The 22,745-nt window shown below is 36.9% G+C and overlaps 3 protein-coding genes across 4 annotated transcripts; 2 read left to right on the top strand and 1 right to left on the bottom strand.

The window, feature by feature from the left end:
* Positions 1 to 753: 753 nt before the first annotated feature.
* LOC143569692 (protein NRT1/ PTR FAMILY 1.2-like) lies at positions 754 to 6,845 on the top strand. The gene is made up of 3 exons (XM_077055546.1): positions 754 to 1,073; positions 4,741 to 5,288; positions 5,788 to 6,845. The coding sequence occupies exons 1-3, from the start codon at positions 903 to 905 to the stop codon at positions 6,728 to 6,730; spliced, it is 1,662 nt and encodes a 553-aa protein (XP_076911661.1). The 5' UTR covers positions 754 to 902; the 3' UTR covers positions 6,731 to 6,845.
* A 7,987-nt stretch (positions 6,846 to 14,832) lies between these two features.
* On the bottom strand, positions 14,833 to 16,841 carry LOC143569679 (cytochrome c-type biogenesis CcmH-like mitochondrial protein). 2 transcript variants are annotated; one of them, XM_077055534.1, is made up of 4 exons: positions 16,751 to 16,841; positions 16,293 to 16,462; positions 15,277 to 15,408; positions 14,833 to 15,195 (listed from the first exon to the last, which is right to left on the bottom strand). In XM_077055534.1, exons 2-4 carry the CDS (start codon positions 16,434 to 16,436, stop codon positions 14,989 to 14,991), a joined length of 483 nt encoding a protein of 160 aa, XP_076911649.1. In that variant the 5' UTR covers positions 16,437 to 16,462; positions 16,751 to 16,841; the 3' UTR covers positions 14,833 to 14,988. The 2 variants fall into 2 exon arrangements, with proteins under 2 accessions (XP_076911649.1, XP_076911648.1); XM_077055533.1 differs by lacking the exon at positions 16,751 to 16,841 and having other exon boundaries at positions 14,834 to 15,195; positions 16,293 to 16,498.
* A 4,636-nt stretch (positions 16,842 to 21,477) lies between these two features.
* LOC143569678 (uncharacterized) lies at positions 21,478 to 22,441 on the top strand. The gene is made up of 2 exons (XM_077055532.1): positions 21,478 to 22,016; positions 22,183 to 22,441. The coding sequence occupies exons 1-2, from the start codon at positions 21,558 to 21,560 to the stop codon at positions 22,396 to 22,398; spliced, it is 675 nt and encodes a 224-aa protein (XP_076911647.1). The 5' UTR covers positions 21,478 to 21,557; the 3' UTR covers positions 22,399 to 22,441.
* Positions 22,442 to 22,745: the final 304 nt, after the last annotated feature.

The raw sequence follows: 22,745 nt of genomic DNA, 5'->3' as shown, positions 1-22,745 counted from the left end.
CTTGATTGGATTCCTTCATTGTTTTTCTTTTAGTTCATTACAATGCATCTTTTGAAGTGGTTTCGTAAAACTCATGAGTGTAATGTTATTTGTAATGTTTCATGCCCAAAAGCAATAAGTTAATGTGACAATTAGTAAAAAGTTTTGACTAGATATATCTCATGAAAGGTGGTCTAGTCACCATGCCATTCATCATAGGTATGCAATATTGTAATATTGTAATATCCACATTCTTGATCTTGAATCTTGAAACTTTTTGTAGTTTGACATCATGGGTATCTTAAATCTTGAAACTTTACATCATGTGGTTCTTAAATCTTGAAATCTTGAAAATTTTGTAACTTGACATCATGGGATTCTTGAATCTTGAAGCTATAGTAGTTTGACATCATGGGTTTCTTAAATCTTGAAACTTCTTGTAATTTAAATCATGGGGTTCTTGAAATCTTGAAAATCTTGATACTTTACATCATGGGGTTCTTAAATCTTGAAAATTTTATAACTTGACATCATGGGGTTCTTAAATCTTGAAGCTTTTGTAGTTTGACATCATGGGATTCTTAAATCTTGAAACTTTAGTAGGATTGAATTTGTTATCCAAAAGGGGTTGCGGCACAACTTGTTGACCGCTTACCCACTGCATTGTAAATCGTTTGGATGTTTTCAAATATTATATATGTTGTGTAAAAAAAACATATGTTGAAATTTAAAAAATTTTGTAACTTTACACCATGGAGTTCTAAACCTTGAAGCTTTTGTGATTTGGCATCATGGGTTTCTTGAATCTTGAAGTTTTGAGCTAGATTTGATATGGGCTTTTGGTTATTTTGATAAATCTTGAATCTTTTTTTGCTGCAAATGAGGCGTTTGAGAAGGTGGCAAGTTACGGATTGGTGCCAAATATGATACTTTATTTGATGAGTGATTACAAGATTGGTGTAGCTAAAGGCACAAATATACTCTTTCTTTGGACTGCAGCTTCTAACTTTGCTCCAGTTTTGGGTGCATTTCTTTCGGATTCGTATTTGGGTCGGTTTTTCACTATCGGTTTGGGCTCTTGCTTTTCACTCCTGGTAATTATTTATAAACTTTTTTATAATTTTTTTTTATAAATATTGAGAGCCCAGCTGTTCGCGAGCTACTCGAGCTCGGATCGATAAGCAGAACTTTTTCAAGCTCTAGTAGTTTATAGTTATCGAGCCTTGTATGGGAAGTCGTTTCGAGCTATGTGTTTTTTTAATTAAAATTTTATTTTTCTTGGACTTTTGTGTATTAATTTTACACTGCACAGCTGAGCTCAAGTCTAACTTTGGCTTTTTAAGGTACTACATGAATTCAAGCCGAGCTAAGCCTCTTTTAAGGTTTATTTTTCTCAAAATACATAAAAATAATTAAAAACGCATATTAGTTAATTAATTAATAAATAAATAATAAACGAGTCGAGATTAAGCTAAGCCCGAGCTTGCTTTAGAAAAAAAGATAATCCTTTTTCTGGCAACCAGAAACAATCAAGAAATAATCAATTGGTTGCTTTTGGTATAAATTCACCTAACAATGAAATCATGTAGTAATAATAATAAGTGAATACTATGTTGTTACTTTTTGATATTTGAACAGTATTTCTCAGGTTGACCAACTTGACTTGCAAAAAGAACTAAGCTGACCAGGAGGGTATTTAATTAATTTAGTCACAAAAACTCAGTGAACATTGAATTTGCTTCTGCATATTGCACTTTCTGGTCCACCTGCCCTATGTCATAATATCATGATAGAAGCCCATCCCCTGCCTTTGACAAATACATTTTGAATTTTCAAATCTTTTTACCTTGCATGCACTATGTTTTTATAACTTTACTAATGGGTCATGCTATAGCTACATCATCCCCATTTCATGTCATTAAACACCCTGCAGAAAACAACAGAAATGTCAAATTTGACAAAAAAAAAAGTCAAACTTTGAAAATTATTGGTCGGAATGACTATTTGAACAATATTCCAAATGTCAAAATTTTAAATGGTTTGCCGGAATGGCTATTTAAACAATATTTGGATGACTACTATAGACGATTAAAATAATTTGAAAGGTTAAAATTATAAAAATAATTCTTTGGAATGGCTAGGCCAATATCTAAAGGATTAATCTTGAATATTAATAAAGTTAAGGGTTTATTTTATTAAGTTATAATTTAGTTATTTGAATTGTAGTAGGTTTAGGAAAGGTATGTCTTGGAGAGCAAGTTTAGTGAGCCTATAAATAGGATCTAGTTTGTTAGTTTTATTGGTGAGAAGTTGAGAGGGAGTCAAGAGAGAGTTAGGAGTCTCATCTCCATGTACGTTTGTTAAGTTCGTGAAGTTCGTTTGTTAAGTTCGTTTGATTATATGAAAAGCGTCGAGGGTTGTCACCCCAATATCGCGTGTTTGTTTGGTTGATAAGTTCGTTTGATATGATTGTTTGATCTGTCTGGGCCAACAATTGGTATCAGAGCTACGGCTCGTATTCACGAAAAGTTTCGTATTATTTCAGTTTGTTCGGCTGAGAGGTTTTGCTATTAATTTGTTCGGTTGTTCGTAATACGGTAGCAAGGGAAAAGAAAAGGTGTTGCACGGATTTCATTAGTGTCTTTATTAATTTGTTGGTCAAAGAAATTTCAATTTATTTCTTTTGTTCTGTCGTTACGTGCAACAAAAGAAAACAAGATTGTTTTTCTTATTTTTAAATCTTGTTGTTTTGACTTTGGTTTTTCTCTGGAGCCGCCAATATATTTGTGTTGCGTAGGCTTTAGCGATTAAGCAAATAGGTTGGTTGATAGGATTTAATTGGTAGCTAGGTACACACAGTTGAGAGGTTGTGAAAGCCGTGGTCGAGTTTGGATTTGTGAAGAGTCAAAGTGGTAATTGTAATGTGTGGTTAGTATTAAGAGAAGAAAAGTTTGTGGTATTTGCTTATTTACTAGAGATTGGTTTCGGGATCGGGAATCAATTCCAATTGAAATAGCAAACTGGAGAAGAAAGTAAAGATAAGAAAGAAACGATGATGATTGGAGGACTTCCGGTATTGACGAAATCGAACTACAAAATATGGTCGATCAAGATGGAGGGATTTCTGAAAGACTATGGCTTTTGGGAAGTTATTGAACCTACAGTCGGTGTAGCTGTAGATGAAAGGAAGATGTATACGGCGTTAGGGTTCATATGTCAAACCCTACCGGAAGATTTATTGGTCCAAGTTGGCATACTCATGAATGCAAAGGATGTATGGCGTGCTTTGAAGATTCGATTTCTTGGAATTGATTATGTACGGAAGGAAGAAGATGAAAAAGCATCTCAAGAAGCCGCTGAGAAAGAAAGATTGGATAAGATCGTTGAGAAGGAAAGATTGGATGCTATTGTTCAAGAAGAACAAGCACGTAGTATTGAAGCTCATGAAGCTACAGAGAATGAAGAAGCTTTGCAAGCAGTTTTGAGAAGTGAAGGAAAAGAAAGGTTGAATGAAGAAATAGAAAGAATTTCTTCAGAAGAAGAGAAGATGGTGAATCTTTAGGTATGTTTGTCTGACTCAAACAACCTTGAGGATGAGAAAGTTGATAAGATAAGTGAGCAGAAAGGAAGCAAGAAATCTGCTAGTGATGATGATGAGAGAAAGGTTATGGAATTGAATGAAAGGAATGATGTAGCTAACAAGACTGCAGGTTTAGAAGTGCGTGTGAAAGTCAATAATCGAGCAGTTGATGAAAAGTCAGAACCGAATGAAAGGTTGAGAAGAATTGTCAGAATGGAAGGCCTAGTAGGGTCTGATAAAGAAGGAATGAATAGCCCATCTACAAGTTTTGATGAGCAAAGAATGAAAAGAAAAGTGAAAAAGAAGAATGTGGAGAATGAAGTGGCATGTGAGATCAATGTGGATAGTTTGAACGTGAAGAACTTGTTAAACAAGTTTGTTACAAACAACTGAAAAGAAAGGGTAAAGATGAACCAATGATTAAGATTGAAGAGTTGAGAGTGCTACTGGGAATTAAAGACCTTGTGGTACAAAAGAAGATGAATAATTCAAAATTAAGGGGGTGAATAAAGGATTAATCTTGAATATTAATAAAGTTAAGGGTTTATTTTATTAAGTTATAATTTAGTTATTTGAATTGTAGTAGGTTTAGGAAAGGTGTGTCTTGGAGAGCAAGTTTAGTGAGTCTATAAATAGGGTCTAGTTAGTTTTATTGGTGAGAAGTTGAGAGGGAGTCAAGAGAGAGTTAGGAGTCTCATCTCCATGTACGTTTGTTAAGTTCGTGAAGTTTGTTTGTTAAGTTCGTTTGATTATATGAAAAGCGTCGAGGGTTGTCACCCCAATATCGCGTGTTTGTTTGGTTGATAAGTTCGTTTGATATGATTGTTTGATCTGTCTGGGTCAACAATATCTGGATGACTGTTCCCACAAAAATGGTTAAACTTAAAAAAAATGGTCAAAACGGCCCCGACGTTTATTGGGGCGACCATTTGAATTAGCGTGGGATTAGATTTAAGACGGTGTGTGTATAGATCATCACTTTAATAATAATAATTTGTTATCTTTAAAGTTTTTTTTAAATAATAAAAATCTTGAATTTTGGAGAAAATTAGAAATTCAAGCTTTAATGGATGGAATTCATGCTTAAAAAAGTAAATGTGTTTTTTGCTGTTTTTTTAAACACATTTTTGTATTGTTTTTACCATTCAAAAACTAATTACACTGTTTTATTATACCAACAGGGAACCTTCTTGCTTTGGTTAACCACAATGATCCCACAACAAAAACCACCTCCATGCAACCAATTCACCCAAACATGCAAACAATCAACACACTCCCAATTTGCTTTCTTAATCTTTGCATTCATATTCATATCCATGGGATCAGGTGGTGTAAGACCATGTTCTCTAGCATTTGGTGCTGAACAAATTGACAATAAAAACAATGTGAACAATGAAAGAGCCTTGGAAAGCTTTTTTGGGTGGTATTATGCGGCTGGCGCGACTGCGGTCCTGATCGCGTTCACGGGCATTGTTTATATTCAAGATCATGCTGGATGGAAGGTGGGATTTGGAGTGCCTGCTATTCTTATGTTGTTGGCAACACTTTTGTTCTTTGCTGCTTCTTCACTTTATGTGAAGATGAAGGTTAAAAGGAGTATATTTACTAGCTTCTTGCAAGTGATTGTGGTGGCTTATAAGAATAGAAAGCTGCCTTATCAGCCTGCAAATTCTGATGGATGGCATTATCATAAGGATTCACTCGAATCTCGGCCCACGACAAGCTTAAGGTATCGTTTTTCTTTTGATATTTTTGAGTCGTTTTAATCGTTATTTGATTACATTTAGAGGTGTAAAAATGTGGCCCCGGCTCCCACTCTATTTTTTTTTGGGGCGCATTAGTGTAAATTTACCTGTTTCTGACCAAAATAATTTTTATTATGATTTTTAAAGACATTTTGAGTCACCCCTCCCCTAGCGTTCTCGTTCAAGCTTTGCCACTGATGATACGCGTTGAAACCTATAATATTTACGATTTATAATATTTACAATTTTGCAAGAAAGATAAGAGCTTAACTCTTTAGATAGGTTCTTGAACAAATCTTGCAAAGATATGAACTTTATATATTATGTAGGTTCTTGAACAAAACTTGTAAAGATATAAACTTTAATTCTTTATGTTGGTTCTTGAACAAAGCTTGCAAAAAGCTTTGCAAAGATATGAACTTTAATTCTTTTAGTGGTTCTTGGACAAAGCTTACAAAGATATGAACTTTAATCTTTATGTAGGTTCTTGAACAAGGCTTGCATTATTCAGAACCCAAAAGACTTGACTTCAGATGGGATTGCTCTAGACCCATGGAGTTTATGCACGGTAGAACAAGTCGAAGAACTTAAAGCACTAATCCGAGTTCTACCATTATGGTCATCAGGAATAATGATGTCGATAAACGTTAGTCAATCTTCATTTCCAGTAATCCAAGCAAGCACAATGGACAGACACCTGGGATCAAGCTTCCAAATCCCAGCCGGGTCCTTCGCTTTCTTCACAATCGCGGTTCTGGCTCTTTGGGTCGTTCTCTATGATCGTGTCATAATCCCATTCACGTCAAAGATAAGAGGAAAGCCGGTTCATCTTGGTGTTAAGTTAAGAATGGGAATCGGTTTAGTTTTCTCCACTATGGCCATGGTGGTTTCGGCGGTTGTTGAACACGCGAGAAGAAAACATGCGAAAGAACAAGGGTTGCTTAACAACCCGCAAGCGGTTATTGCCATGTCGGCAATGTGGTTGGTCCCACAATACTGCTTACATGGATTAGCGGAAGCTTTTAGTGCGATTGGTCAAAATGAGTTTTATTATTCGGAGTTTCCTAAAAGTATGTCCAGCATAGCAGCCTCTCTATTCCTACTAGGAATGGCGGTAGCTAACTTGTTGGCTAGTCTTATATTAAGCACAGTTGAAAGACTTACAAAACATGGTGGTAAAGAAGGGTGGATTGCAACTAATATAAACCAAGGGAGATATGATAGTTATTATTGGGTTCTTGCAATCATGAGCTTTGTGAATTTGTTTTATTTTATGGCATGTAGTTGGGCTTATGGGCCTTGTGCTGATGAAACAGTGAAAAATGAGCCCAAAACTAGTAATGACATTGACTCTCTTGAAGAGTTGCAAAGAGCAAGATCAGTAGTGGTTGAAAGGCAAAGTCTTTTCAAAAGTTTGCCATCATAATGTATTTCAAGAAAGGTGGTTGATATTATTGTGTAGGCAAAGGGATGTTTTTAATGAAATATATGATCGATCTTAAACCCGAACGAAAGAATGAAGAAACGATAAAAGGGTCGATTTGGGGGGGGGGGGGTGGAGGGTTAAGTTCGGTTTGGTTTGTTGTGTGATGATATATGGTGGGAGAAGAGTTGTTTGCTTGAGGTGTTAATTGATAAGCTTTTGTTTAGATTTATTTTATGATGTCTTAATAGTTTTAGAACTTGGAAAATATACTTGTAAACATAAAATATTAAGTGTGTTTTGAGGGTTTTGTTTGTACCATTGTTGTTTGAAGTTGCAAACGCTCGATCATCGTATCACATTTTATACACATCATATATTATTATACAAACGATATCATATTTTATGAAAAAAGAAACTTTTGGACTGGCAGTTTTAAGATGTTGGATAAAACATTGTCTTAAAGAAAAAAGACAGCGCCTTATCCAAAGTGTATGAGAAATCAAGCAAAGTCTTGTGCTTTATTGTTACACAACTTTAATTAGTTCAAATGACACAACTCTACGCGAAAGAGTATGCTGGTGGTTAGAACGGTTAATCGTTATTCTGTTACCAATAAGCTGTAATTTTTGTCAGCGGGAAAATCTTTCGCCATGAAAATAATTTGGTGGTCATGTTACTACAAATAATTGGCACACTAGCAATATTGACAACATTAGATCACCCAAGTTGCCGATAGATATGTTATGAACAACGTTGCTAATAATCACAATTATTACTCATGTTTAGTTCTCATGCAACTTTCAAATATTAAAAATTAAACCAACTCCAAGGACTTTCCAACTAAGTAATCATTTCTTTTTTTTTATTTGTCTTTTGGGGCGTCACAAGAAACCGGTCAAAGGCAATGGCCCTTTGGAGCCCCTATTTGCTATTGTTGCCACTTGGAACATCAGTCATAGGCGGTGCCCAGTAAGAGCACCTAGTCACTATGGGCCTCGTCCCGTTGAACCACCAGGTTTGTTGTTGTATGAAATCGCAATACTCTTGAAAAATCGTGCATTCCACACCTCTTAACTTATCTTGATATTTATTAAGAGTTCACTTTGGTTTAGAATAACTACAATTAAACTAACATGACTAAATAACACTAAAATCACCAACAAATAAAATATTTACAAAAATACATAATATACACGTATTAAATTGGCTTTCGTAGCTCTGAACGTATGTTATAGTAAAATCAACATCATTCTACACACATATTTAAATACACACATGATATATACTATATATAATATATAATGTATAGCGCATGAGAAAATATATGATTTGGAGATACTATAAAGTATAAAATGCAATATAAATTGGACGGAAACATAAACATTAATATTAATCCATATCATGTCCAAAAGAATGGTGGGGTGGACAGAGGGGCATGGCTCTTTATGTAAAAGACAGTGCATCAACTTATAATTCAAGATTTAACAAAAACTAGGGTTACAATGTTGGTCTTTTACACCCATTTTTTGTTTTAAATGCATGTGATCTCAAATGCATAAATAAACATCGAATAATTATTCCACCACACACAACTATTATCCTGAAAAATTCTTCATTCATATGATTAATTGATTCATAATTCATTAATTTATTGTATTCAAATATTGTTTTCACAAACCAATATTAAAAATGAATAAAAATAAGGCTAAGGTGGTTATAAGTGTTAACAATTTCATATTCTTACAAATGTTCCAATCAAGTTCAAGTTTACGTGCTATTTTGGATATAAGCCTTTACTTTACGTAATAACACGTATACTTGATTACGAGAAATGAGTCATTTTCTTACTTATATAGATTTTTGTTGGAAAACCCATTTTCCAATGATTTTCTTACCAAAAGTTACATGGGAAAATCATTTCCATCATTTTCTAACAACTTTTACTATAAAATTGTTACAAAGTATTTGTTACAAACGTTCCTATAATTTTCCAACAAAAACTATTTTGTTTTTTGATTTATTTATTTTTTTAGTTTGCTGTATATAACTTTCCAAAAAAATATAAAACTATAAATAACATTAATAATTATATTTTAAATGTTTTTCAACAAAATGTATTTTTTTTTTTGGAGAATTAGCAACAACTTTCGAGCGAAAAATCGTATTGCTATTATTTTGTTGCAAAATCGAAGGTTTTTTTTTTTGTTGAAAATTCATTAGAAATTTGTTTGAATTACATGTTGTATGACGTTGATGACGTTTAAGGGTGTTGCTTGAGATTAAATCGCATGTATACTAAAAATTTAGGGCCGTCGTTGCTAAGATAGTTTATTGCAATAGTTTATTGCAACTGTTTTTTTTTTAATAAAAGAAAATGTCACATGATAACTTACAAAAATTATTAGATATTTAGACGTTTATATACATTTCGTAGTGCCAAAAATCCATCTTAGCTATAAATGCTTATAATGATAAATTGTAAGTGGTTCCCTAATATGGGCCGAGAATACTTTTAACTCCACTTATTTTTGTCCTAAATACAAACAAAACAAAACATCCTTTCCAAAATTTAGTCCATTGTTTTATGACACTTTAGCTAGAAACTTCTGTGTTTCAATAAATGGAATGTTTACTTTCACAAATTTTTGGGCAATGACAAAGAACACGTTTAACTTAAAATCTCTAATATCATCATCATGTTCAACTTCTATTGGGTGCTAATAGTTTTCATAACCAATTACCTTAAGTGAAAACTTATCTTCTAATCTAATTTGAAGAATGTTAGGGTGATGGTAGATGCATCCGTTAAGTTAAGAAGTTTTAAACATACGTTGTGTTATAAGTTAGACGAAAATTCAAGATCTCACAATATGTTCATAAGCCATTCAGTGTCTGAGCCTGTTTGATGATAGTAGGTGATTCCATTTTCATAATGGCTTCGACCTTTTCAGGGTTCGCTCTGAAGCCATCTTTGGTAACGATGACTCCTAAGAACTTCCCTTCTTCCATCCCAAAATAACACTTGCTCGGGTTAAGCTTCATGTTTATCTTTCTGAGCGTGTTGAAAGTTTTTTCGATGTCTTTCAACATCGCTTCTGGCTCGAGACTTTTGATGACCAAGTCATCCATGTAAACTTCCAAGTTCCTTCCAATTTGGGCGTGGAACTCTTTGTCCATCAGGCGTTGGTACGTGGACCCAGCATTCTTAAGTCCGAATGGCATCATTTGGTAACAAAATGTGCCATCGGGCGTCCGAAATGCGGTTTTGTCCTGATCATCAACGGCCATGTGGATTTGATGGTATCCCTTATACGCATCAAGGAAGCATTTAAGGCGAAACGGTGCTAACGAATCTACCTTAAGGTCAATTTCGGGTAACGGGTAACAATCCTTGGGGCATGCTTTGTTTAGGTCTTTAAAATCTATACACATGCGCCATTGTTTGTTGGATTTCGGTACCATGACGGGATTTGCAACCCATGTTTGATATTTACAAACGCGTACGATTCCTGCGTCAAGGAGTTCCTTGACTTGGGTTCTACACTCGTTAGCCTGTTCCGCACCCATTACGCGACGCTTTTGTATGACCGGCGTAAAAGCTGGGTCACACTTGAGCTTATGCTCCGCCTTACTTCGGGGTACACCAGTCATGTCAGCTGGTGTCCACGCGAAGATGTCAGCATTTTGTTGCAATAAGCGTTTGAGTAAGGTGCGTGTAGGATTAGTGATCGTTGGGCCAATGGTAACGGCCTGGTCAGGGTACTTGCCATTGAAGGCTCATTCTTCTGGCTCGGTAATGGTTGGTTTAGCGATCTTTGGTTTGGGTTTAGATGAGACAGATGCGATGCATACCTGGGGAATACCCGTGATCATCGCGACACCCTCAGCTGTTAGCCATCCCATCATGCCATGGACCGAAGACACCACGGCATTAAATCTTGCCATCCAATCTCTCTCGAAGAGAATGTCGTATGTGTGGTGTGGCTTCCTCATTACGACGAAGTCCACGTCTTCTGTGCGGGAGTACTTCCCGTCCGTGAGAGTGACGGGGAAAGATAGGATACCCAAGGGGGTGTTTGTGCTGCCATCGAACCCTTCCATCGAGGCGTAAACCGTTTCTAGGCGTTCTTTGTCTTCGTCGTCTAGCTTGTCGAAGAACTGCCTATACATGACCGTTGACGAAGCGCCGTTATCAGCAAGAGTGCGGGAGGTGATGTAGTGCCCCAGCTGGCTTTGGATGACTATGGGGCCTTCTTTGTTGGGCCCTCCTGGCACACGCGGGAAGCGCACTTCGGCTTCCTTCCACGCACTTGGCTCTGTTGTTCGTAGTTTTCTTCCTCTGACGTTGCCATGAACCATGTGAATGCTGATGTCAACGGGCTTTCGTCCATTGCCCTTGTACCGATTGTCATTCCTCCCTCCGTTCTTGATTGACGCCACGAGGTGTGTGAGTTTCCCATCTTTGACGAATGTTTCGACGATATCCTTCAAAGATGTGCACTCCTCCATGGTATGGCCCTTTGTCCAGTGGAAGTCACAGGATTTGCCCTGATCAGCGTTATGACGCTGTCGGATTATCGGAGCCTTTGGCCATGGGAGTTTCTCGGTGGCAAATATCTCAGTGACGCTTTTGGTGAGTGGCGTCCATCTGGGATTCCGGTTTGACGAGTGCGTATTGTCCCTTCCGCCTAAGAGAGGGCGAGAGCTGGATGAGGTGTCAAAGTTTATCCTTGGCTGCCAAATACCAAGCTTCCTCTTCTTATTTTGTCGGGCGGTACGGACGTTATTTTCTCTTGTCCTCTGCGTGTAGAGGTTTGTGCTCTGGGGAAGATTTCTACCCAGTTGCTTCTCCGTCTCGGCGAAGCGTTTGGCTGCTGTCATGATGGCATCCCACGTGGATGGCATGCCATCCTTACCCGTCAACGTGCTGATGAGCTCTGGGTACTCAGCGCCCTGGATAAAAGCGGCGCGAACAAGATCTTCGCTAATGGTGCCCAGACTTAGCTTCTTTGAGTTGAAGCGAGTGATGAAGTCTAGCAAAGATTCGTCTTCCTTTGTTGACTGAAGTGCTGGCTGAACTTGTGCTGGAAGTCTGCCCAATCATAGATGTGGTGGACCGGTAGACGATCAAACCACGCTCTGGCTGCCCCGACGAGCGTCATTTGGAACATGTAACACCACGTGGGTTCCGTCCAATTACTGACGGTTGCCCCCACTATAAATCTATTCAGGTGATCGTCCGGGCCAGATATGCCATCGTAAGTGCCTATGTTGGACATCTGTTTGGCACTCTTTGGAGCGATTGCTTCCGCAATGTCCCTTGCGAATTTGGACGTTCCCGCATTCGCAACAGTTGGTCTGAAAGTTTTGGAGAAGTCACGTGGGTTTCCCCCCATGTGTCTTTGGTTTGAAGGTTTCCTCGAAATTTCTCTTCGAGTGGAAGTCTTCTTTACGCTTCCCTTTCGCCTTATGACGAGGGTTTGCGTCACTGTCAGATTCTTCCCAATCTTCATCGTCCAAATACTCGCAATCGTTGCTCATGTTGAGCTGTTGGCGAGTATTTCCGAATTCATCATTGGCCTGGTGGAGTGAACGTAAACGTTCATCCAACTCGGCTTGGAATTCTTTCTGACGTACTTCCGCCCAAGCCTTAACTTGTTATAGTGTTTGGCGGGGAAGCCTCGTCTGTTGTTTCTCCAACTGGGTATCAACGAATCCCAGGGGAGGATTGTTTACTGCACTTGCCCCCGCTTGGGTAACCGGGGTAGTGTTCGTAAAAATCGTGTATTCACCGGTGTTCCCCCCAGTAGTTGGGGTTGTGGTTACCGGAGTTTCTTGTTCACTCGGTGGCCTTGGCGTCGGAGTGACCTTAACCATCTTTCCAGAAGTTTGAAAAAACTGAGAAAAAGAAATAGTTCTAGCTTAATGCACGGATGGCGCCAATGAAGAACCACTAAATGACCCCGGCAGATTATGGATAATCTAGGGGTTAAGTAGATGTTTCCCACGAGGGTTAGGTCCGGCAAAGATGATTATTCTTCTCGACCTGCAAAACAGACACCGTGAGCTCGTCACTGAGTAGGGGGGGTTCCTCCTTGTGACCACCCTCCGGCGTGAGAATCAGACTAGATTGCTCTGAATATAAGTGTATATTGAGAGAAATAGCTAGAGAAAAGATAAGATGATGATACCGTTCCAAGGTGTTGGAGTATTTATAGCCGAAGCTAGGTTTCCAAGCAGGTACGGCCAACTGTATAATATTCCTTTTCCACCAACTACGGGCTATGTTCGTGCCACGATGGGAGTTGGTGGGTAGGCAGCGGCTGATGGCGACGTTTTGTACTGGAGCGTGCTCCTCCTCGTATTAGTGTCGGTGAGCTGTCACCCTGTGATTGGTTCATGGGTCGCTTTTACCAAATCTTGTCTATTTGTCCATACCTTGTAGGTATAGTAAAAAAGATCTTCTGGAAGCGTACGGACTGGCTCTTTTGGGCGGGAATTTTCCCGCCCTGCTCATTCCTTCTTCAGGTGACATTGCTGAAGTATAAGAGTCAGTGCCTTATGCGTGTAGCTTTACTGTTAGTGCGGGTAGCCTTCCTTCTTGGTTTGTACCCATAGCTGCGGGAACAGGCAGGGTACTGTACCAAGGGAGGCTTTCCTGCGGGAACAGCTGGCTTACCGCGTGTAAGGTCTTCATCTCTCTGAGCATGGTGGGTCCTGCGGATCCAGTTGGTCTTTGCGCAGACGTACCTCTTTAAGGTGAGTCTTGCGGGTCCAACTGGGCTTTACTGGGACCTACCTCTTCACCTAGATAACAGTCGTATCATTTTAATGTTATACACGCATTGTTCAAGGTTTCACATAGCTGAATGTACTGATTTTTTTTATTTGAAGAATATAATGATCCTATAACTAATATATTAAAATAAAACTCTAACGTTGAAGTTATATTTAACTAATTAAAATAATAATATGTTATATGATTTATAAAATTCAAAAACATGGATGAATATAAAAAACAAATATATTTTTTTTTGGTCTGGTTTCCTTTTTTTTTTCACCATCTTTAACTTATTTCTAATTACAAATTTTAAGTATTGGATTTGTTTAACAAAAAGACATTCCTCCATGCTTTCTATGATTTTTTTTTAAATCTTTATCCCTCCTGCCTTTTATTATTAAACCATTAAACTATTATTGGAAAAATGTTGCAATTCTTGTAATGTTCACCACTATTTTTCTAGTTATCTTTGGGCTTTAATTCATATCAACTACTTATAAACAAATCATAAAAACACTTTGGGCTTTAATTCAAATCACTTGATCATAAACAAATGGGCTGAACATTAAGATAACAGTTGGCTAAACAACCAAGTTACAAAGTTGAAAAAAGCTTTTGTGTTCAACAAATCAACAATACATAAGCAGATTTAAAATTTATATACTCAAATTGAAAATGCAAGTGTAATCATGGTATTATTGATTACATAATTTAGCCATAGTAGCACATTAAGAAAATTAGGTTATACTTCAAGAGCATAGTTTGTAGGACATGCAAGTTCTTATAAGTTGGAGCTTAGAACTATACGCCTCTGCACGTCACACCATCAACATAAGTAGGGGTGCAAAAGAGCTGAGCCGCTTGCAAGCTAATCGAGCTCGGATTGATAAAAAGCTTAAAACGAGCCAAGGCGGAGCCTAAAATAAAGCCCATTTTATCAAGCCTTGTACCAGAAGCCTCGTGTATTTTTAACATTTCTTTCTTTTAGACTGTATTAATTTCACACTGCACAACCGAGCTCAAGCTAACCTTTGGCTCGTTAAAATCCTACACGAGCTCGAGCCGAGCTTAGGCTCTTCAACGTTTTTCTCAAAATATATAAAAAATAAATAAAAACGTAAATAAATAACTTAATAGATAATAAACAGGTCGATCCAAGCCGAGCCCATGCTTGAAAAAACAACTAACGAGCCGAGCTCAAACTTTAGAAAAGAGCTCAAAACGAGCCGAGCTCGGGCTTGGCCTCGGGGCTCAGCACGTTTACACCCCTAAACATAAGTTATTTATAAACTAGCTAGGAAACTAATATCCATGAAACTTAACCGAAACAACAAAGTTACATGAATACAAATCATAAAACATATAAGATAACCACCAAGATCATACCACAAACAGATTTTTAAAACTGTAATAACAGTATGCAAAGATTATTACCCTTGTTAATCCCCTAACATTATTATAATACCAAACATCTATTTCATTTAGCAAGCCACCTAGACCACCACGGAGACGAAGGAAGAATCCCTTGAGGTGGGGGCGGGGTTAAGATCTCTAGCATGGCTTCCTTCTCTTTAGGGGTCAACGGGATTCCTCTAGTTAGGTTCATCGCGAGTAAGTGCACATTAGTCCTTTGCCTGTGTCGACCGTACGCCCATATTCCTCCAGCAGCACCCGCAATCAGAAGCTGTTTAAAACATATCACAACATTGTTAAGTTTAATATAATATTCGGTTTACATTTACAAAATGAAATGAAATTTACTCACCGGTGACAGCCACAAGCCTGCAGTCTGCCAATCAAACTTTGGAGCATAAAGTATCGTCTCGCCATACTCGTCTTCAAGCTTTTGATAGATGTCTTTGTCGCTTTTTCCTGATTTGATTTCATCGCGAATAAGCTACAATATTAACAAACATGATTAGCGTGTGTGTTTAAATGACTTCTGCCTAGGGGTGCAAACGAGCCGAGCTGCTCGAGATCAGGTCCATAAAAAACTCGAAAAGAGCCAAGCTTTTTCGAGCTCGAGCCAAGCCTGAGCCTTAATTAAAGCTCGTTTAGCTTGTGTATTTTTAAGTTTGACCAAATTTGGAGTTCTACATATTCATTTCAAACTGTACGGCTGAAATCGAGCCAAGATTTGACTCGTTTAAGGTACCACACGAGCTTGAGCCGAGCTTAGGCTCGTCTAAGGTTTTACTTAAAACATATATAAATACTTATAAACGTATAAGATACGACACGAGCTCGAGCTGAGCCCGAGCTTGAAAAAACAAACCGAGCTCGATTTATAGGCCAAGCTCGGGCTCGACTTGTTTATGACTAATAATAATAATAATGTATATACACTCACACAAATGATCTTATACGACAAAATAACACCGCAGATTTTTCGATCCCGAGCCTCAAATAACGTTCATTTAGTTATGGAACCCGAGTTCGAGCCTTGTATGGGGAGCTCGTTAACGCTCGTCAAGCCTTAACGAGCCTTGTGTAATTTTAAGTTTTACCTCTTTTTTAACTTATATGTATTCATTTCACACTCCACGACTGAACTCGAGCCGAGCTTTGGCTCGCTTAAACTACTACACGAGCTCGAGCCAAGCTTAGGCTCGTTTAATGTTTCTCTCAAAATATATAAAAAATAATAAAAAATGCATAAGGTACTACACGAGCTCGAGCTGAGCCCGTGCTTGAAAAACTGACTCACGAGCCGAGCTCGAGTCTATTGGAGCTCAGCTTGTCTCGCTTACAATCAATAACTAATGATTATAAAAGGGTAACCTTTCGGAGGAGAACAGCAATATCCGCTTGAGACTCTTCAATCGACTGGCTACCGCACTCTAAGCAACGAACATTATGACTGATGTTTCGTGCTCGTGCATCCACAATCTGCTGCCTCTTAACCGGATCCTCTTCGTTTTCCATCTCTAACACCACTTCACTTCAGTAAACTGTCAAATTCACTAAAAATCTCAGTTGGGCGTTTCATCAAACACTTGGTGTGCAATATATTTATACCCCCAAAACAACTGATTCTGAAACTGGGTAATTTAAAGATTATGGCTTTACGAAACCCCTTTACGAATTGAATATGTTTGTACAGATACAGAGATTCAATTTCAATATATTTGTGTAATCTTGATGCGAGAAAGTAAAGATTATCTAATAAGACGAAACATATATATACAGAGATACAAAGAGAAGAATGAATACGATGGTTGTAAGCAATTAATTATTACCTATTAATATGAAAGATGATCGATTGCGAGAATTCGTCAAATGGACTCCAATTCACCGGTTCTCTCACTCCAAGTGAACTATGAGTCTATGACTCTTTTTACATTTTTTTTCAACTTTTATTTTATTTAGATGTGTGTGGTGTGGTTTTTGACTGAAACCGAACTAAAAACCAAACTTTCGGTTTTATGACTTTTTAAAATTATTCGATTTTCATTTTTTTGGTTTTCGGTTTTTGGGTTCGATTCGGTTATGGATGCGGTTTTTTCGGTTTTGCTAATTGAAGCAAAACGTGTTAGGCCAACATAAACCTGACCCAGGATATTGAAATTAGGCATGATATTTGTTTTTATATTTAAATTAATAATTAATAGAATATTTGATGTTTAAACCTCAAATATTATTAAAAACTTATAAAAGATAGATTTAACAATCAAAACTAAAAGTACTAGTATTATTATTTAGTAATCATATACTTGTTTTTAACCATATGTTAAAACTAAACAAATAGTCGTTGGTAGGTTTTCTTTTAAAGGTTACGATTAAGATGTTATAGTTATTTTGATTTTTTTTGTTAATTTCGGTTCGGTTCGGTTCGGTTTGGTTTTTTCGGTTCTTAAATACAAAACAAAACCAAAACCAATATTTTGGTTTTTGCTAAAGTTCAAAACCAAACCGCCGGTTTCTAATTCGGTTTGGTTTTTTCGATTCAGATTATTTTGGGTTTTTGGGTTTTTCGGTTTCGATTCGCTTTTATGCACACCCCTACTTTCAACCGTTTATTTATAGCATTCTCGACTTTCGATTTGTTACTCATTACTTACAACTTTCACCCTATTTGTTTTTGTCATTTCCTCACTAACGTCGTTAGTGGAAACCTGTCGGAATTATACTAGATTGTCGGATGCACTTCACAACCTTCAAAACGCCCTTACATCTTATCGATTGGTTATCTCTTTGCGCCAATCGGACCCCAGAGTTGTTGCAGTTACCTTCGGTAAATATTTGAACCACCGTGAATCAGATGTTGTCGCCCGCTACGGCAGAATAGTAAATGTGTCGCCTCCCTCTACTCTGTTTCCGATCGTCTGCTTCGCTGGAAACCCTAATCACGTCGCCTTCCTCTTCTCTGTTTCCGATCGTATGCTTCGTTGAAAATCAGGATTAGCCGGAAAATCGGGATTCCACTAACACATTAGTCGTTCGTTAGTGAGGGAGTGACAAAAACAAATAGAGTGAAAGTTGGGAGTACCTAGTAACAAATCGAAAGTTAGAAGTGTTATCAGCAAGCGGGTGAAAGTTGAAAGTATTAAAAGTCACTATCCCATTTTGTTGTACTTAATTTTTATAAATAAATGTTATGTTCCTAAATATTAATTTGAAAACATATAAAAAAAGTTAAGCTTAATTATTTTATTATTGACAAATTTTAGAATTAAGAGCTCTATTTTATTGTATGACACTATGAAAGATATCAAATACCGTGTTTCCGTGAGCATGTATGCTAAGACTATCACTACCGTGCCATCCTCACCTAAACAAAGCCAAAAACCGCCTTAGCATATGTGATGTGGGCCCAAGTATTGAAGACCAGGCTATTATGTTTCTGGAGGCCCAAGATCGCGCTACAAAAGGTGGCCCACGAAAACGGGCATAACTTGGCCCACGAAGCTCCGTTTCAGGCCCATTACCAATCAAATCGAAGCCTACGGTGGTTTGGCCCCTGTCCGAAGCCCAAAAACGCCTTATAAATAAAGTTATGGGTCTTTTTATGTTTTTCAACACTTTTTATGTTTTTGTTTTTGGGTTTGTGTTTGGCCCATGGCCTTTTTTAGGCCCAACTCATATTAGAACATCTATTTATATTCACTATGTGTAATTGGAAAAGTCAGACTTGAATATTATTAACTTTCATTTTTCACTTCATTTTTCCTTGACCTTTGTGTGTGATTTGGGAGTTCTGAAGTTCATCACGTGTATTTACTGAATCAACGTGATTCGATCTTCGTTTTTGTTTTTACCGCTGCATCAATATGCATTTTGCTAACACGCGTCAAAATTGACCTTATATAAGTTCAAATGACATTGGATTGCGTTAGAACGGGTTTTAGTGAAAATGACATTTCTCTCGTGAAAAAATTAGATGAAGCGAGAGTTTTAGATTATCTTTGGATCATCAATCGTGGAAAATTCTTTCTATTGATTAGGGCGCTTGGCGTAGTATTAACGTATTAATATAACTTTTAGTGTTTGGTGTTTGTTTTGTCTGGTTTCTAGCTAAACGATGGTGGATTATATAAGCCCATTGTCGTTAAAAAAATGTAATAAATGATATTAAATTAAGAATAAAATGGAAGGGGTAGAATGGAAAATATCACACAACTCCTATTATAAATACCTAATCCCTCTTTCTTTAGGTCATTGTATATTTCTTCTGTAGCGCCGCACCTGCCACAGCTGAAACCTGATTTGTAACGCTACGTAGCCGATTTTAGAGGGAAAAGGTGTCATGATCTCAAAGTAAGAATTATTAATTCTTGTTTCCATATATCTAACTATTTTCTTGTATCTTGTTATGACCTATTATCTGATATCTCTTGCTTTATCGTAAGCTTTTGATTTTGTTATGATAATTTCTTGCTTAATTATAATTGGTTGTGTTGTGTAGAGAACTGAAGATCACGTATGCTAATCCTACATAACATGTTGATTGTTCATAGCATTATCCCAAGGTAATGTTAAACTTTACTGCTTTGTAATTTCAATTCAACTATTTGACTTGTTTCATCTTGCGAATTCAACATTTTCTTCTCGGTTATCTACATAAATCTGCTTATTTAGTTCCATCCGCACATGTTTTTTTTCCCGTTTTAGTCTCCAAAGGGAGACCATGGTACATGCGGTCAATGTTGCAAAAGTCGCGCCTAGGCGATGATTATAGACAGTACTTAGTCGCTCATCATAGGTCAGCCGCTCAAATTTTTCCAAATCGTTCACACTAGCCGAAGATGGTCAAGATCGGTCAAAGTCGGCCAAATTGGTTCAAAATCATACCAAAATCGTCCAAATTGGAACATAATATGTCAAAATTCAGCCAAATCAGTCAACTGTAACAAGTTCTTACCTCAATTTAAACTAAAATCAGACCAAAAACGAACCAAGATTGGGGCTCAAGTTTCTAACTTGTACCATCATCTTTAGTAGCTATGGTTACACCCATAATTACCATAAATGCATGAGTAACATCACGACGTTTTAACCCAACCTTGGTGTCAATTTGACACCTCTATAAAGAAATCACGAACTTACACTTGAAAATCCCAATTTTGTGGTTTTTCTTTTCAAATACTAACAAGAAACTTTAAAAGCGTTTTCATCCATCTTTCTCTATTCACGCGAATCCGATAATTCTTTTAAGGATTGAACTTTTTTTGATATATATCAAGCAAAGAGTCATGATTGAGGATGTGGGCCCATATATATAATCGTTGTTGTGTATTTTATGTGTGTAATAGTATTATATTATATTATATTATATTATATGCAATATTGTTATATTATATCTCAAAATAAAAAAAAATTGATATAGTGCATATATTCATTAGTGTTGTATCGATATATGCAATAGTGTGTATTGTATAATGTAATTGTGTTGTATTATATGCAATAAAAAAAACTATAGTACAAATGCAATGCACAATATTGCACATATACATTACATCGATAGGTTTTTTAGGAGCAATATCAACTAATTAAAAGGACGAAAGAAAAAAAATTACAAAATATTTTTTGAAAAAGTTAAAAATAATTCTTGATTTCATTACAGATTTTATTACGCCTTTCATTAAAGGTTTTATTATGCATTTCTAAAGAACAATTTTAGATATATGACATTTTTATTATGCATTTCTAATGAAGTTTCACGTACTTTTTTTATTATATGCTATTTTGTTTCGTTATCTTATTTCAATATTAACTTACCCGATTCGATTGACTTGACCGGAACCGGACAAAAAAAAATATATACCGATTATGCAACATGACCGGCTAAACCAGATCGGAAAAATAATTATGTAGCGAATCTAACCCAAAAATTTTCCGTCTCTATGAAAAAGTTTCCTGGTCCGTCACTGTGTTACTGTTTAGTTAAACTTAGTTAAAAACACTTTGTTAGCATATTTTGTGCCTGAGATGTAATTATCAGAAAGTTTGTGTAAAACATTTAATTATCTACTGTTGCTTTACAATCTTGATATCAATTACTTTGTGTTAATATCGATCCATTTTCAACCTAAACAGTTATGGTTTCCACCAATTCAATGTCAAGATTTATCTTGAGCTACATACTTCATCTACTGTCAATATTGTATACCGGCTTTCAAGTTCTATGGGTTTTCATTTGTGGTGAGTTTTATCTTATTTATTCCGTTCTTTTGCATAAATTTATGATGCATATTGTGATAATTATGGCTGTCTTTAATTTATGCTATTTTATTTTTATTTGCTTTTGCAATTTGTATAATCATTAGGTGAGTATTGCAATAGCATTTTGAGCCATAGGATAACAAATTTTGTGTTCTAGCTAAACTAAATATATATGTTGTATAATATTAAGATTTTATGTGAAAGAAAAGAAAGCTTAAATTCATTTTATTTACAGTTGAGTACTTTTGTTGATGTAATTTGGTGAACTTTTATTTTCTTTAATTTGATCTTTGGGCAGTTACTGTTGCTGAAGTTTGGAAAAAAGATTGGAGGAACAGTTGTCCTTTTAACTTGTGGTGTGGTTCTGATCATCATCAAGCCGAAATGGATTATCGTTCACAATCGCTAGAGGAGGATGTCCTGGTCAATACTCAAGGTGGCGTCTTTTCTCCCAATTCGGATAGGAAACGGGAAATACCGAAATCCCAGAAAACCAGATGGTTGTCTGATATATACAAAGAACTCGAAGGCTCAAGTGACGATTTGATCAGTTCACGCCGAAGGAAGATGCCATCTCGCTGGAAAAAGCTAGAGCGTAAAGAGCCTGGAGGTTCTGCGAATGAAGACAGTGAGACGAGTGATTTCAGTTCTGAATCTGATTACGATTCCAGCAGTTTCACTCGGGTCACGCTTAATAGAAACAGAAGGGTTGTCAGCCAGCGTACTTCTAAAAGTGGTATAAGAATATTAGGTACCAGTTCCAAACGTCTGATAAGAAAAACTCGGACTGCAGTTGCTCCCTCTTCTCTAGGCGATGAAGAGAACACTTCCCGAACCTCTGAGGTATTTATTATCTGTTTAATCTATTATCTTACTATCCTTGATCGTAACTAAACTAGACATATTCTACAACCAGTATGTAATTCACTTTTTCGATTTTGGTTTTGTTTGCGCACATATATTATCAAACAATACTGAGACCGCTAACAATGAGTTCATGGTCATGCAGGCAGACACTTTACCCATGGTTGCAACAGAAGAACAAGTAAAGGGTAAAGGCTTGTGTGAGCTTGAGGGACGTGTGCCAACTGCTATCGGGTCCGGTTTAGCGCAGGATAAGGAAACTAAGTATGGGAATCTAGTATGTAAAATAAGCAGAAATCCCGCAGAGTTTTCAACAGAAGAAGCTAAAAAGTACATGCGGGGCTTAAAAAAACTGCCGTGAAACCAACGACCAGACCTCTCGAAGTTAGCCTACTAAACTTACAAAGAGGATAGTCGTAAATGTTACTTGAATTTATTTTATTTACAGTTGAGTACTTTTGTTAATGTAATTGTGGTGAACTTTATGTGTTGCCAAGGTGTAACCAAGAACAAAATGAGCAAATCAAACAATCAATTGAATTTCAAAGTAATTATATTTCATTGAGGTTCTGCGATTAATGAAGACAGTGAGACGAGTGATTTCAGTTCTGAATCTGATTACGATTCCAGCAGTTTCACTCGGGTCACGCTTAATAAAAACAGAAGGGTTGTCGGCTAGCGTACTTCTAAAAGCGGTATAAGAATATC

The sequence above is a fragment of the Bidens hawaiensis genome, unplaced genomic scaffold, assembly GCF_021521415.1.
Source record: "Bidens hawaiensis isolate Kalapana, Puna unplaced genomic scaffold, B.hawaiensis_p1.1 tig00024637_1, whole genome shotgun sequence".
Classification (NCBI taxonomy): domain Eukaryota; kingdom Viridiplantae; phylum Streptophyta; class Magnoliopsida; order Asterales; family Asteraceae; genus Bidens; species Bidens hawaiensis.
The sequence above is the reverse complement of the archived record's forward strand: the minus strand, read 5'-3'. Positions and strand labels throughout refer to the sequence as shown.